Here is a 13,729-nt window from a genome sequence, read left to right as displayed (position 1 = left end):
TGGGATGAGGCTAAGAGGTGTCAACAAAAGCTTCAAGGATTTGGACATCTTCAGCTGTAGATGTATGTAAGTTTATTAATTTCTAGTCTATAAGTTATAACTACTGTATTACCACGTTTTTTTTGTATGTTTGCTATGTAGCTTTGGTTTACGCAGTATAATGCACATATTTCATTCTCATTTTCGACTTAGCAAGGGATTTGTATTAGTAATGTAAAGCTACATTTTTTTGAGAACTGTTTAATATAGTATTTTTATCAAGCAGGATTAGATTTTTGAACCTGTCATTTTGTAATTGTGCTGATAATGTAATCTATATAACTTACCATGTATAACGTCATTACGTTATTATGCCCATGTCATGTATAGTACACGGTATTGGATATATTTTAAGCTGTCTGTGACCGGAGTGTCTCTGAATGTGACCAGAGTGTCTGTGTCTGGAGTGACCAGAGTGTGAGTGTGTCTGTGTCTGGAATGACCAGAGTGTCTAAATGTCTGGGGTATCCGGAGTGTCTAATGTCCGGAGGGTCTAATGTTCGGAGTGTTCCAAGTGTCTGGAGTCTATATCAGCTGTGTAGCTTGACTGTAGCAGCTGTGGAGCTGAAATGGTGTACTGATGACAGAGTGCATCTCCGTACATGTACTTTGTTAGCCGTGGGCTAATGTTGGGGTTCGTAAAACCCAGTGTATCTTTCGGGACTGTAAAGATAAGTTGTATATCTGTCCCTCTTTTTTTTATCACAACAATTTTGCTACCCGAATGAATGCATTTTGCTATGCGAGTAAAATTTTACATCGTTTACTACCTGAGTAAACTATATCCATCGTTTCATTGTCAAATCATTGTGAACCATTCATCACTTGCCTTTGTATTTACTAAATTAATTTATTTGTATTTTTCATCATTAAGTCTGTGCACTCTTGTGTTAATTAAATCCAATATTTGGATATATATACACGCACATTTTCATAATTAGTTGCTCATTCAAGTCATCCATTATTAAACATTGTATTTATATCATCGTCAAAAGTGTTATGTTGTGAATCCAAAAATCCCACCTGATTATCTTGTTACAGTCAAAAGGACAAAGTGAGAAACAATTTCATCCTTTCAGATCTTCAAATTTCAGAAAGTCAGCTCTTTCCAAGTGTACGAATGTTAGGGACAGAAACTGATAACAATGTCATGGCCACACTTTATTCACTAACACTGACATACAAATGTATTTTTCTTAAATTTTTTTATGTGATATTTTTATACAGATCTGGATGCTTAGTAAAGTGCATCAAAACCAGATCCGACATACAAGTATATGACATTTGCTATTCAGAGACTTTTACTTCAGTTGAAGGTTACTATCTCAGAGGAACTGTACTTTGACTCGGGCTTAAATGCAGCTTTTCAGATGACAAATGACTTGAAGGAGTTTAGATGGATAGAATTTAAATACTTTGGCATATGACATGTTACGTGTGAATAAGACAGTGTCCGACAAGCTCAAACAACACTTGCTAGGAAGCACTATGAATTTTATAAATTATAGACTGCATTAAATATTTATAAACTGTTTTATAAACTTATTAACATACTGAACTCATAAATTGAATAACTTTCTATAAAAAACTGATGTCAATAGAGCATAGACAAGATAGCATTTCCAACTGATTCAAAAGCTTCCCGACGAGAGTGGTTCTTAGTTAAGTCCATGAATAATACCATCTACCAAGAAATACTAACATCTGAATTAGAGAATCTGTACAAGTTGAACATGAAGAAGAAACTCCCCAATGTGACACAACTCACGCAGTATTCTTACAATATAAAGTATAAACTGCACGATGTTTTCAACATAGACCCCAATAATGAAAAGTTAAAATATATATTTAAAGTAGACATGTAATACATAAACTTCTAGGCCCTCTCCTAGACGAAATGATCAAGGTGTGAAATAAAGAGAATAATTGTCACTTAAAAGTATGTAATCAAATTTTACACAATGACACTCTTGCGGAAATAGTCGGTAAAAAAACGCCTACATGACCTGTATGATGTATCCCTTTACAGAACCCAGCTAGTTAACATAATTTATATTTAAAGAACATCATATACACACAGCTGACTATGACACGATAAAGGCAACAACCTCTTTTAAGTAAATCAGCAACTAAATAGTATGAATGTTATATTCACTCACCAATCGATCTCGTTGCATCCATCATAGTGGAATCATAACAACTCCATTAAAATGTTGACAAAGGAGCATCATATTATTCATGGATACAAATCTTTATCTCTACAGGACACTTTAATAGCCTCCAGAAGCCATTGTCAATGATCGTGCAGAAATATGCAGACTCAAGAGAACTTAACAATGAAATGTTGGTACCTACTCAAGTGTTTCGTTTGTTGCTACAATTTTCTCTTTACATTAGCAACATATAACCATATATATATACACAGATACATACATAAGTAATCTGTGACAGGGCATACAAGACAAAACAATCACATGAACATTCTTTTATAGAATATCAAAGTAGAGGTACAATAATCAGCCGATAAAATCCAGAGATTCGTGTTCTTTTTTGTGATTCTTCACTCAGTCGGATTTTACTAGGTGAAAGTAGGTGAAAGCCAATATTGTAATCATATTTCATGCATCAATAATGACGTTGATTCGCCATAACAGATAAACCTCACATGGAAAGCACTGTGACAGCTCACTGGCTTCCATTATTTATTCATTTACATTCTACAGATAACCTGTTGAGAGTAACCAATCACAATATAAAATGCATATTCATTAGCATGACATGTTTACCACTGAATAAGAATGTTTTCCTACTTCCGTCTGCATTGGTCAGAAGGGTCCTTCTGAGTCAGGTCAGATGTCTATAGTATCAGCATTATTTTATGTGACTATGTGCATAAATATTTACGGATATAAGCAAATTATAAATGTAGGTCACAATGGTTTTCTTTGGTAGTAAGAATGTATCTTGGTACGTATAACTCCAAACTTGTTTTCCATTTACTTTTAAAGGATATTTTATCACTCTGTAAATTGTAATTTAATTGATTAAATATAGTTTGAGTAACAGTGCATTATTCTCTGGCCTTTTGGTGGGCCCCTCTTTGTATACTATGGTTACTCTGCCAGACATGGGGGCCCCAAGTGGCCGAGTGGTCTAAAGCGCTCACCGTTACGGATCACTGCCATCTCACCTTTGTCTGCGTGAGTTCAAGTCTCAGGCTCAGCTAGCGTGGGTACGTGATAAAGCCTGCCAGTAGCTTCTCATGGGTCGGTGGTTCTTCCCGGGGTTTTCCAGGGTTCTTCCTCCAGTAGTTATACTGGCTGCTATGTATAGCCTATTTTGTGCTGAAAAATGGCGTTAAACCCTACAACAACAACAGCAACTGCCAGACATGAGGTCAGTGCAGCCAGTACATTAATAAGCTAGTAACTAAATTTAGATATTTTCATGTAGAACCAATCAGACGACCGAGCTGGTGCACGTGATGAAACATTGTTGTATGAGGCATTCAGTCAGCAACTGGGATGCCTGAGGAGATGTGTACTTTTCAGTGTCGACGCTGCATTTAACTTAAAAAGTTATACACAGAAAGAAGATACAATCCTTCTTCTGTTTACCTATACTACATGTTACTTTCCGTCTTTTGGGAATCATATGTTTATTTAACTCGCAATGGCTTCTCGTAGATCAAGACGAACTGTTAATCATTTGACCAGCGTTCGCAATACAGAACTTAACCAAAGCACCGTCACTGTGACAAATTCAACTTGGGCATACTTTCCAAAAAATTGGACTACATCAAAATTGGTTACAAAGTTAGCTGAGATGAACATTAAGGTCTCCGTTTCAATTGGAAAGAAGCATCTTCAACTGTACAGAGATAATGTACAGTAGACGGGTGATTTTTCTTTTGTGTTCAAGAGTATCATCACATGACCAGAGGGATGCTTCATGTGTCTTCATCAGCATCGTCACGTGACATGCAAGCAGCTGATACACCACGTGATCACATGTCGGACATGGCAGCTGTCAAGCAACAGTTAGCCATATTACAAGCATCTGTCGTCGCAATGACACAATTCTCCACAACATCTACAACAGCTTCACATTCTTCAAGGGATCCGGCTGCTGAAGATACATGTCAATCACATAGTGGCTTTAACCTCCAATCGGCCCTTGCTAGGTGCGGGGATGACAACACGAGATTCTCCCAAACATTGCATTATGCTGTACCTGTTGACAAACTCCCGCCGGTGGACATTGTGGCCACCAATATACGCAAGGATATACTCAATGGTAAGTACATTAATCTTGCCCTACTGGGATACCGGGAATGGACTCTTTCTCAGAGACTAAAATTATTGACCAGGGAGGCAATCAAATTGTAGTGAAAGGGAATGACTCACGTTTGGCAGGCACATTAACTATTTCTGAATTTCGTAAGGCCTTCTCTAAATACAAAAACATTCTGTGTGAGGTTTATCCGATTAGGAGGCCTGAATTAGATTCTTATGCTGACTTTATTGATGAACTGCATCAGAAATATAATGGAACTGGTTTTTATGAGTATCATAATGCATTTTCATGCAAGGCTGCCCAGTATTTACTGCAACACAATGTTGTTGTAGATTGGTCTTCCATGGATACCGAGTTGTTTCTAGCTATTTTCTCTGGTAGAAAGATGGAGGTTTGCATTCATTTTTTGCAACAGTACTCTGTATTCAAGTGGATTCTGTCCAGCTAACCTAACAATGCCTTTGAATACTCAAGAATCTAAGGGAACTACCAAATATTTGAATTTCAACTCAGCTAATCAACTTAGTCATACTCCAATGGATCGGCGTGGCCGTCCCATAATTCTGTTCAATGGGAAACAAATATGTAACAATTTCAATGAGAACTTTTGTAGCAAGCCTAACTGCAGTTTAGTACATGTATGTAAATTGTGCAAAAACATCCACCCTCAAGCCACATGTAATCTGAAAATCAAGAACGAGAACCCCATTAAAACTTTAAGTCATGCTAAAGAAAATAATAAGGACTGACTCTATTATGTTCCTGGTGTGATGCTAGATAAGATACAAGAAAATTATGTTTTTTCCATGCCTACAACTGCCACCACCCCTATAAATGTTGATGTGCTTCTTCAAGAGCTCAGAGCTCATCCTGATGTTGATTTGGTTACAGATGTAATGGCTTGAGTGAGGTTTCTCATACTGGTATTCATAGAGAACCTTCAGCAACCTTTGAATGTAAACATTTAATGTCTGCTAGAACTCAGCCACACACAGTTCAAGACATTATAGAACGGGAGAAACAAAAGGGATTTCTGATAGGACCTTTTGATTCTTCACCATACCCCATTTACCGTGTCGATCCAATAGGCATCGTTGAGGGTAAATACTCTAGGAAAAAGAGACTATTTGTTGATTTTTCAGCCCCACATAATAAGCAAGAAAACTGAAGCCTTATTAGCGTGAGTGACAAGCAGGAATATTCCTTGAAATATGTCAAGGTTGATGATGCCATAAAGACAATTAAAAAGGCAGGTAGACGGGCACGATTATGTAAATTTGACATTTGCGATGCTTTTAAAATCATCCCCATCCACCCTTGTCTGTGGCCCTATCATGGAATTAAATAGAACAATCAGCATTATTTCTATGTACGTGTAGTGCTTGGTTCTCGGTTTTCACCAAAGATTTTCACCAAGCTGTCACAACCTAATAGTTGGATTGCAATGAATAAGTATGGCATTGACAATTTGCTTTACTTGTTGGACGACTTCCTTACAATTGATCACCCACACCACATGGCCATCATGACAATGTTTTTTTCTCGTTTGGGAATCCCACTTGTTAATCTCATAAAACTCTTGGTCCTACCACATGTTTGGAATATTTAGGAGTGCTGGTGGATATATTAAACATGCAAGCAAAATTACCAGAGGAAAAAATAGATAGAATTAGAAACCTTCTGACTCAATTTCTCCAGACAAAATCCATAACTAAAAGGAACTCTTAAGTCTCCTGGGACACTTGAATTTTGCCTGTCGTGTAAATGTCCCACTGGCAGGTCATTTGTCTCTTATTTATTGTAGGTATCAACGTCTGTTAGGAAGCTACATCATCACATACATATTTCCAGAGAATGCAAGAAAGATTTACAAATGTGAAGTGGTTTCTCAATCAGTGGAATGGGATTTCTCTATTTTATGATGATAGTATCTCTGATTCTACAGATATGGAACTTTACACAGATGCTTCGGGATCTGTTTGGTTTTGGGGGTTATTTGAGAGGTTGCTGGTTTGCAAATTCATGGCCAGATGAGCTATGTCCTTTAGCGGGCCATAAACTGTCTATAGCCTTCTGTGAATTGTATCCCATAGTGGTGGTAGCAGTGTTGTGGGGTCAGGAATGGCAGCAAAAGAAATACTCTCCGACTGTGACAATGAGACTACAGTTGCAATAATAAAAAGGCAGATCTAAGAGTCCTGACATTATGAAACTAATGCGCCATCTGACTTTGACAGCTGTTACTAATGGCGTTGTCATATATGCTGAACATATACCAGGGAAGAAAAATGCCTTAGCTGATGCTTTATCTCATTTACAGATTACACGATTCCGGCAGCTCGCGCCCACAACAACCATGCAAGTGCCCTCCTCCAGCAAAACTACTGCTCACCTAGAGCCTACCATAAATTTCTTGTGGGATTCATCTTTGACCACGAGCACCAGATGTGCGTATTCAACAGGATTCCAAACCTTCAGGATCTAGTTTGCCCCCCATTGTGAATGAGGACACCTTGATTTACTTTGTTGCACATTGTAAGCAGATGCTACACCTGCCGTATCAAACTATAAAACTTTATCTAGCCGGTATTCAGCATTCATATTTACATCTTGGTGTTCACACACCATTAGCTAATAGTAGCTCTTTAATTAGATTACAGAATATATTGGAAGGAGTCAGAAAGGTGCAATGTGACTACAGACAAAAACGACTTCCGTTTACATATGATATATTGTGTGACATATGGCAGTGTTTGCAACACTATGGACTGAGTGAGTACACCAAACTCTTACTACAGATTGCCTGTGCACTTGCTTTTTATGCCTTTTTGAGGTGTGGAGAATTTACTATTCATGGAACCCATTTTTCTGCAACAAACAATCTGTGTCTGTCGGACATAATATTTCATACAGATAAGCGCCTATTCATTCTGAATCTCAGGGCATCTAAGACTGATGTTTTCCGTCAAGGGGTGGATATCAGTATTTATGCTATGAACAGTGATGTCCTTATATGCCCATACCGTGTGATGAAGAAATTCCACTGTATTCTGATCCTCTGTTTCTCATGGACAATGGTCACGCTTTAAGTAGAACTTTCTTTATCACTACCATTAAGAACGTTTTGTCCAGGTTAGGTCATGATTCACATCGTTATAATGGGCACTCCTTCCGCATAGGGGCGGCTACCAGTACAGCTAAGGCTGGAATTCCAGACCATCTTATCCAAACCTAAGGTCGATGGTCCTCTAATACATATTGTAGATATATTCATGTGCACCCAGACATAATTAACTTTGCACAGAGACAGATGTCACAATGTGTGCTTCACTAGTTGGTTCACGCTTGTGTCAATAAATGCAATATTAATTTCTTTACTGTAGCATCTATTAGTGGACATGTGAATTCCAAACTGGCTATCTAATACATATATCTAACATTTCTACATTTATGCACAACAGGCTTATCATGCAATTCCAACCTTATTTCATGCTTTTGCAATCATTATTATCCGTATATATCCTTACATTTACTTTAAATTGGGGGGGTCTTCGTTACAGTCACACTGTCCCATAGTCACAGCGCTTCCTTCACTTCGTTTGTGCCATTGCCAAGTTTCAGGCATTCACAATTTTGCTTTTGAACCCCAATTTGTGTCAGTACTTAAATGTACTCAACTATTATGCCCATATATACTTTATACCCACTTCCTAAGGTGCATGTATGGAGTATCGGCTGATGTTTGTTATCATGGCATCCTCAGTATCAGACTTGTCGAGTTTCAGTTATCAGTGTCCCTATATACCTCGTATCAGCCTCTTGCGGCTCCACATACAGGTGTCGGACACACTTCACAACCTTACAAACTCCCACAAGTCTCTCTTCCTGAGTCATTCCTACAGAACAAACAATTCAGAACTAGGCTGGTGCAGTGTGCTGTGACAGGACTTGCACCGTTATACCAAAGATTGTTTTACATGTATAATAAAGTGTATATTGTACCTGTGTAGTGTGTGTTATTTAAATGGTTACAAAAGAAAAAAATGATCAGAACAAAAAAAAACACCACCACCCCAAAAAACAACAAGGAATGAACTAGTAACAGAGAAAAATAAAAACCAAAAACTAATAATTGTACCACTATCGCAGAGTTGCTGCTCCAACTGGAAACCATTTTTTCTAGCAATAATACTTATCAAATCATAATACCTTAGGTGAACTACTACAACCTTGCAAACCCAGTTCTCCCAGGTTAAAACGATTTAGCTAAGAAGCTGAAAGTTACATGCCCACCTAGGTGGCAGTTGGACAGAGTGACCTCCCTTTTATACTGGGATTGGCCCCGAATCCCAGGAAAACGTCAGTTACTACTGGAGCCGTAGGCGCATTTTCTATATTGATGTAACTGCAGGAGGCTTGAAGGGTGTATGTGCATAGTGATTGTGATAGGAAGGGTCTAGTGGAAATAAAGTGAGAAAATGATCGACCTTCCTTTGCCAATATAAAGATGTATTTACTCACCATGTTTCATGGTTCTGTTCGTAGGATAACATGTACATTACATGTACAAATTTGTGAGGTCATGAACTAAATTAAAAAAACGTAACCTAAACTACTAACTTGTTTAATGTAGGTCACATTGACCTTTTAGGATGGGTGTGGTGCAAAGACACATGTATGCATCATAAACTTTCATGACTGAATCATGAACCGTCAAAAGAAAAATAGTTAACCAAAGTCAGAGAACGATTACATATCAGACACCGTGATCAACTGTTAAGATAAGAATGCAATACTAATGAAGATGCATCTTCTTAACATGTTTCATGATTGCAGATGTAACAGTATTAACCAGGAGGACAGAAATCTACATGGGCACGAGTAAAACTCTGAAAACAAGTAAAATGCAAATTGTGTGTCAGTGATTCCCATTTATTATAAGAACGCGGTACCAACAAAGCTGCTCACAATCGTATAGTAGGTACGATTATTCTGACAAGAACATTGAGGAGGATCGACCAAAGTCAGTGAAGTGTGAAATATATGACACAGTGACCAACATACTCGTCATGATGCATACCCAATCAAGTTTAATGAATCTAGATATATACAGGGTGCAAATACTAATTTGTCATGAGCAAATGCAAAATCTGACATAGGCCAAGCAAATGAGAAATGTAAGTCACACTTATTTTATTGCAAGCTTTAGTTAAACTGAAAAACTTAATGATGTGCTGCTAAATGTACAGTGGTGAAAAATGTTAGCACCTCATCTTCTTGCCCAGGTAGTAGGTGCTATGAAATCTACTGCAAGAAAAAGTGGTCAAATTTAGGTCAGGATGTACATCAAAGACAGGGGTGGTACAGTATTCCACCTGTTTTGTAAACCCAAGCTAACAATACCATTTCATTTTTTTTTTACTATGTTGATCAAAAATAACATTCACTATTCCATTGCGCAAATTGATCAATACATCACATTCTCACAAAATATCGTTCACACAAAAATGACTAAGTGCTGAATAAATGATCAGTTCCACTTTCTCAAAGTCCATTCCAACCAGGTTCATCTAAACTGACACTATTTAATGTGAACAGGTTAAGGGTAGAAGTTTTCAAGTCGATAAATACCTTATCTAAAAGCAGAACTACTCAGTCATCCCATTCATTTAGAAGATGATTAATCATCTTAGATGAATGCAACTGATGAAAACAATCTGAACTTCTCCATGTAGAACTTGCGGATAAATCCATAACTTTAAAATGTGGATGTGTTTGGTGCAACTGTAGTATGATGCCATTTTCGTAAATGTGTTTGGCACCAACATAGTATAATGAAATTTTCACATATGATCTTTTCAGTTCATGAGCATCATAAATAAACAAATTATTGTTTGTTTCATCATGACTCCACTATTGTGCTAATGGCTGATTGATGAATAAATTTGATATACCAATCTAGGGGTAATTCAACTTGAACAACTCCACAGTATGCTTCAGTACAACAGCAGATCTTAACTGTAATGGTGCTTTTATTCAAATACCTATCTCCAGATATGTAGGATTCATTGAGATCCTGCCCAGCAAAAGAAAAAAAGAAAAAAAAGCAATAATCTGATCTGCCTTAAATTACAAAAAAATAAAACCATTTCACAATGGTTATAACAAATCAACCAAACTGCAAGTAATATGTGTGATCATTCCCCCATCGGATATTAAAACTTGAATGACTGTCAGATATTTTTTCAAGAATCTCATGATCCTGCGGTCGAGCATCATCTACACATAAGAAGTCTTTTAGGGAAAACCCGAGGTTGATATGGCCATCCATACAATTGGAGTAGCAATAACATGATTTTCAATATTGCCACTGTGGTGGCGACCATACTGAACATCAGATCACCATTTTAAATTATAACCAACTAAGTATCATAAGAAGTGTTTGAGTGTAAATCTCATGTCTATAAGACTTTCCATTCACAAGTAACTTTGATAATAATATTTTCAAGGTGGCTGCTATTGTAGCCTGGTTGGACATCAGGTCAGCAGAAAGGTTGACTTCAGATTATTACCATTTTCATTTAGGACAAACTAGACACCACAGAAAATCTTCTTGTGAGAACACCATTGTCAACATGATAGCGCTTCTCAACGAATAAACATACTGACTAGGGCCTTAGTACCAACTTGATCTTAGAATAAATGTTTTCAACTTCAGTGTTAGTCCTCCCAATAGTTTAAGAGAATTGGTAATAACAAAAATACGCTAATGGATGTCAGACTAAAGACATTGGACATAGAAATTTAAGCTCTAAGTTAAAAGTTGCTTGAGCTATAAATAATATTATTTATAGTGTCCATACCCTTCAATCCCACAACCCTGAATTCTTGCAACCACAAAAGCTAGTTTTCAGCATGAATTTAGAAGTATTATATAGCATAGAAATAACATTATTATCATATACAACTTTGAAACTGTACCTGTAGTGTTTGTAGCTGTTCTACTTTGATAGCTTTTGTACTGTTTTCCAGCCCCTTAACATCTGAAAATAGAAATAAAACTGTCAAGGTTTTGTTTTGCATGTGAAAAACAAGCAAACGTTTCTTATAGCAGCCTAAATATTTTACAATGAATTCACTAACACGTATTTCACCACTGCATGGTTAGATGATACTAAATTTGGAGCAATATAATATGCAACAAGATGTCTCTCAGAAAACAAATAACATTAATCATTTGTGCATTGGACATATGCTTGCAGAATAATTTCAATGCACAAACTAATGAGGGGCAGTGTAATTCAATTCCACTGATAATAACTGCAAGGATAAATGGAAAGAGTTTACAGCATTTCCAGTCCTTTATATATCATTCTCCTTCCTTGGAATAGAGGGATTCTATCTGCAAAGCAGAGGAGTAGGTTGTTTCCTTCTTCTACGTTTATAAAAGCAGAAGTTTTCTATTTAGTCCCAAAATTAATCTGCATATAATGGGCAAAATCAATTAGTCATCAGCACAATTCTTAATGGGTCAAAAATATGTTTTAAGGTCATATTTATTAGTTTCTTGTAGTACTGCTGAAATAAAAAATTACCAATACAATAAATGAAAGGTCAAAAAATGTCATGAATTATACGTACCATTACAGTAGTTGTAATCGAGATAAATGATGCACAAGATACAACAAAATTCAATAAAATAAAGAACATGAACATTCATCAATGAAATATAATGCTAGGGCTCACAAAGTTCAATTGCATTACAAAAGTAGTCACCAGTGATTGGAATTAGGAAACTGAAATTATAAATTAGCAAAAATATTGAGTGCCCAAAGATAGAAATTAGACTACCCTAAACCCAAGTAAAGAAAGGATGATATTTCCATTGAACAAAACTGATTAACGACTTATAAATAATAATGAGAGTTACAGCACAAAAAAAAAAAAACTTTCAGCATGTTTTACTTAGGACCATAATTACAAAAGAAGGCAATTGAGTCATAATCTACTATTTCGCACCATTTTTAAATAGTTACATCAAGATTCATATATACAACAGTCAATTCTATCAGCAGATTAAGAAATATTAACCAAGCAATGTACACAATACAGTTTTCATTGCAAATTTGCCAATACAGGAATAGATTGTATACATAAACAATGTGCAATTTCAGCTAGAACACTCTTGAACCTATCTGTCAGTGGTCGCAGCAAAAAGGAATAAAAGACACAAGGTGCTCCAACTGACAGTAATTTGTAATGGTACCACTGATATCTTATCCATTAATCCATTTTATAACTATTATCATAAATTAACACCAATCTCATACGTGACCAGTTTGATGCATAAAAAAGCAGATTTCAGCTAAGAGTAACAACTTTATAATGTCTGTAACATTTGTTTCGCATCCAGTATTTTGTACCCTCTGTTGGAAATACAGAACATGTAATATTTAAAACTGAATAATACTGGTCAAATCCAATCATACAACATAATTTATTGCTGAGAAATAGTTGACACCAAGATGACACTTGAACACCAAAACCATGTGTCATGGAATGTTGAGAGGCATATTGACCATATTTAGGACATTAACAAATTAAACCTGCCTCAGTGTGTCCATCAAAAACAGTATTGTGTGCAAAGCATGTGTTGAGTGAATCCTGAAATTTTGTTGGTAAATGTTCCATTGAAAAACTGTAAACTCCTGGCACTCGGAACTACTGACATATGTACTTGTCTGTCATTCACTGATATATCTTCAAGATATTAGATTTGATTCACTTTTTTGTCTACTAAACCACAGCATTGTGTGAACAATATGAATACTAAATACACTCAGTAAAGCTAAGCATATGGAACAAAGTTTAGAAAACAGTGGATTATTCATTTCCACTGCCAGTCAACTAAGTCAAATAATATGGTCATTAAAAAGTAACGAAAAATAACTGACAAATGAAACCAAAACAAAGCTAAAACAATTTTCTCGTGATTTAACTACACTTAGTTTTATTCCAAGAATGGATTGAAGTGGTTAACCATAGGCTACCTTTCTCACAAGTTATCAAAGGTGTATTTATTTTTCATTATAGCAGCCATATTGGGTGGAAGATGGGCAACATTTATGTAAACTTAAAAGTCATTTATGCTTGAATGATTTCTGCAAGATTTGGTCAATTTATGTTCATTATTTTTGTTATCACTGTTTTGAAAATACTCTTGACAATTGTCCATACACATTCTGATCGTTTCATGATAAACTTATGCTGAGAGAATCAAAGACATATAGATAGGCAGACATAAAGAAGATATTACTCCTGTAAATGATGCTGCAGAATGCTGAAACTCAAACTTGTTGAAGGTCTCATCAATATAATGTTGAATGTAATATTT

General features: G+C 36.2%; 1 protein-coding gene across 1 annotated transcript in view; it reads right to left on the bottom strand.

Annotated features, from left to right (window-relative positions):
• Positions 1-13,729, bottom strand: part of LOC149795855 (uncharacterized) — a 119,354-nt gene that overhangs the window by 55,129 nt on the left and 50,496 nt on the right. Inside the window, exon 7 of the mRNA XM_089963868.1 lies at positions 11,317-11,378. Coding sequence (XP_089819994.1) covers positions 11,317-11,378 — 62 coding nt within the window. The remainder of the gene's footprint in view (positions 1-11,316; positions 11,379-13,729) is intronic.

The sequence above is a fragment of the Sinohyriopsis cumingii genome, chromosome 7, assembly GCF_028554795.1.
Source record: "Sinohyriopsis cumingii isolate HCF-2022 chromosome 7, ASM2855479v2, whole genome shotgun sequence".
Lineage (NCBI taxonomy): Eukaryota > Metazoa > Mollusca > Bivalvia > Unionida > Unionidae > Sinohyriopsis > Sinohyriopsis cumingii.
The sequence above is the reverse complement of the archived record's forward strand: the minus strand, read 5'-3'. Positions and strand labels throughout refer to the sequence as shown.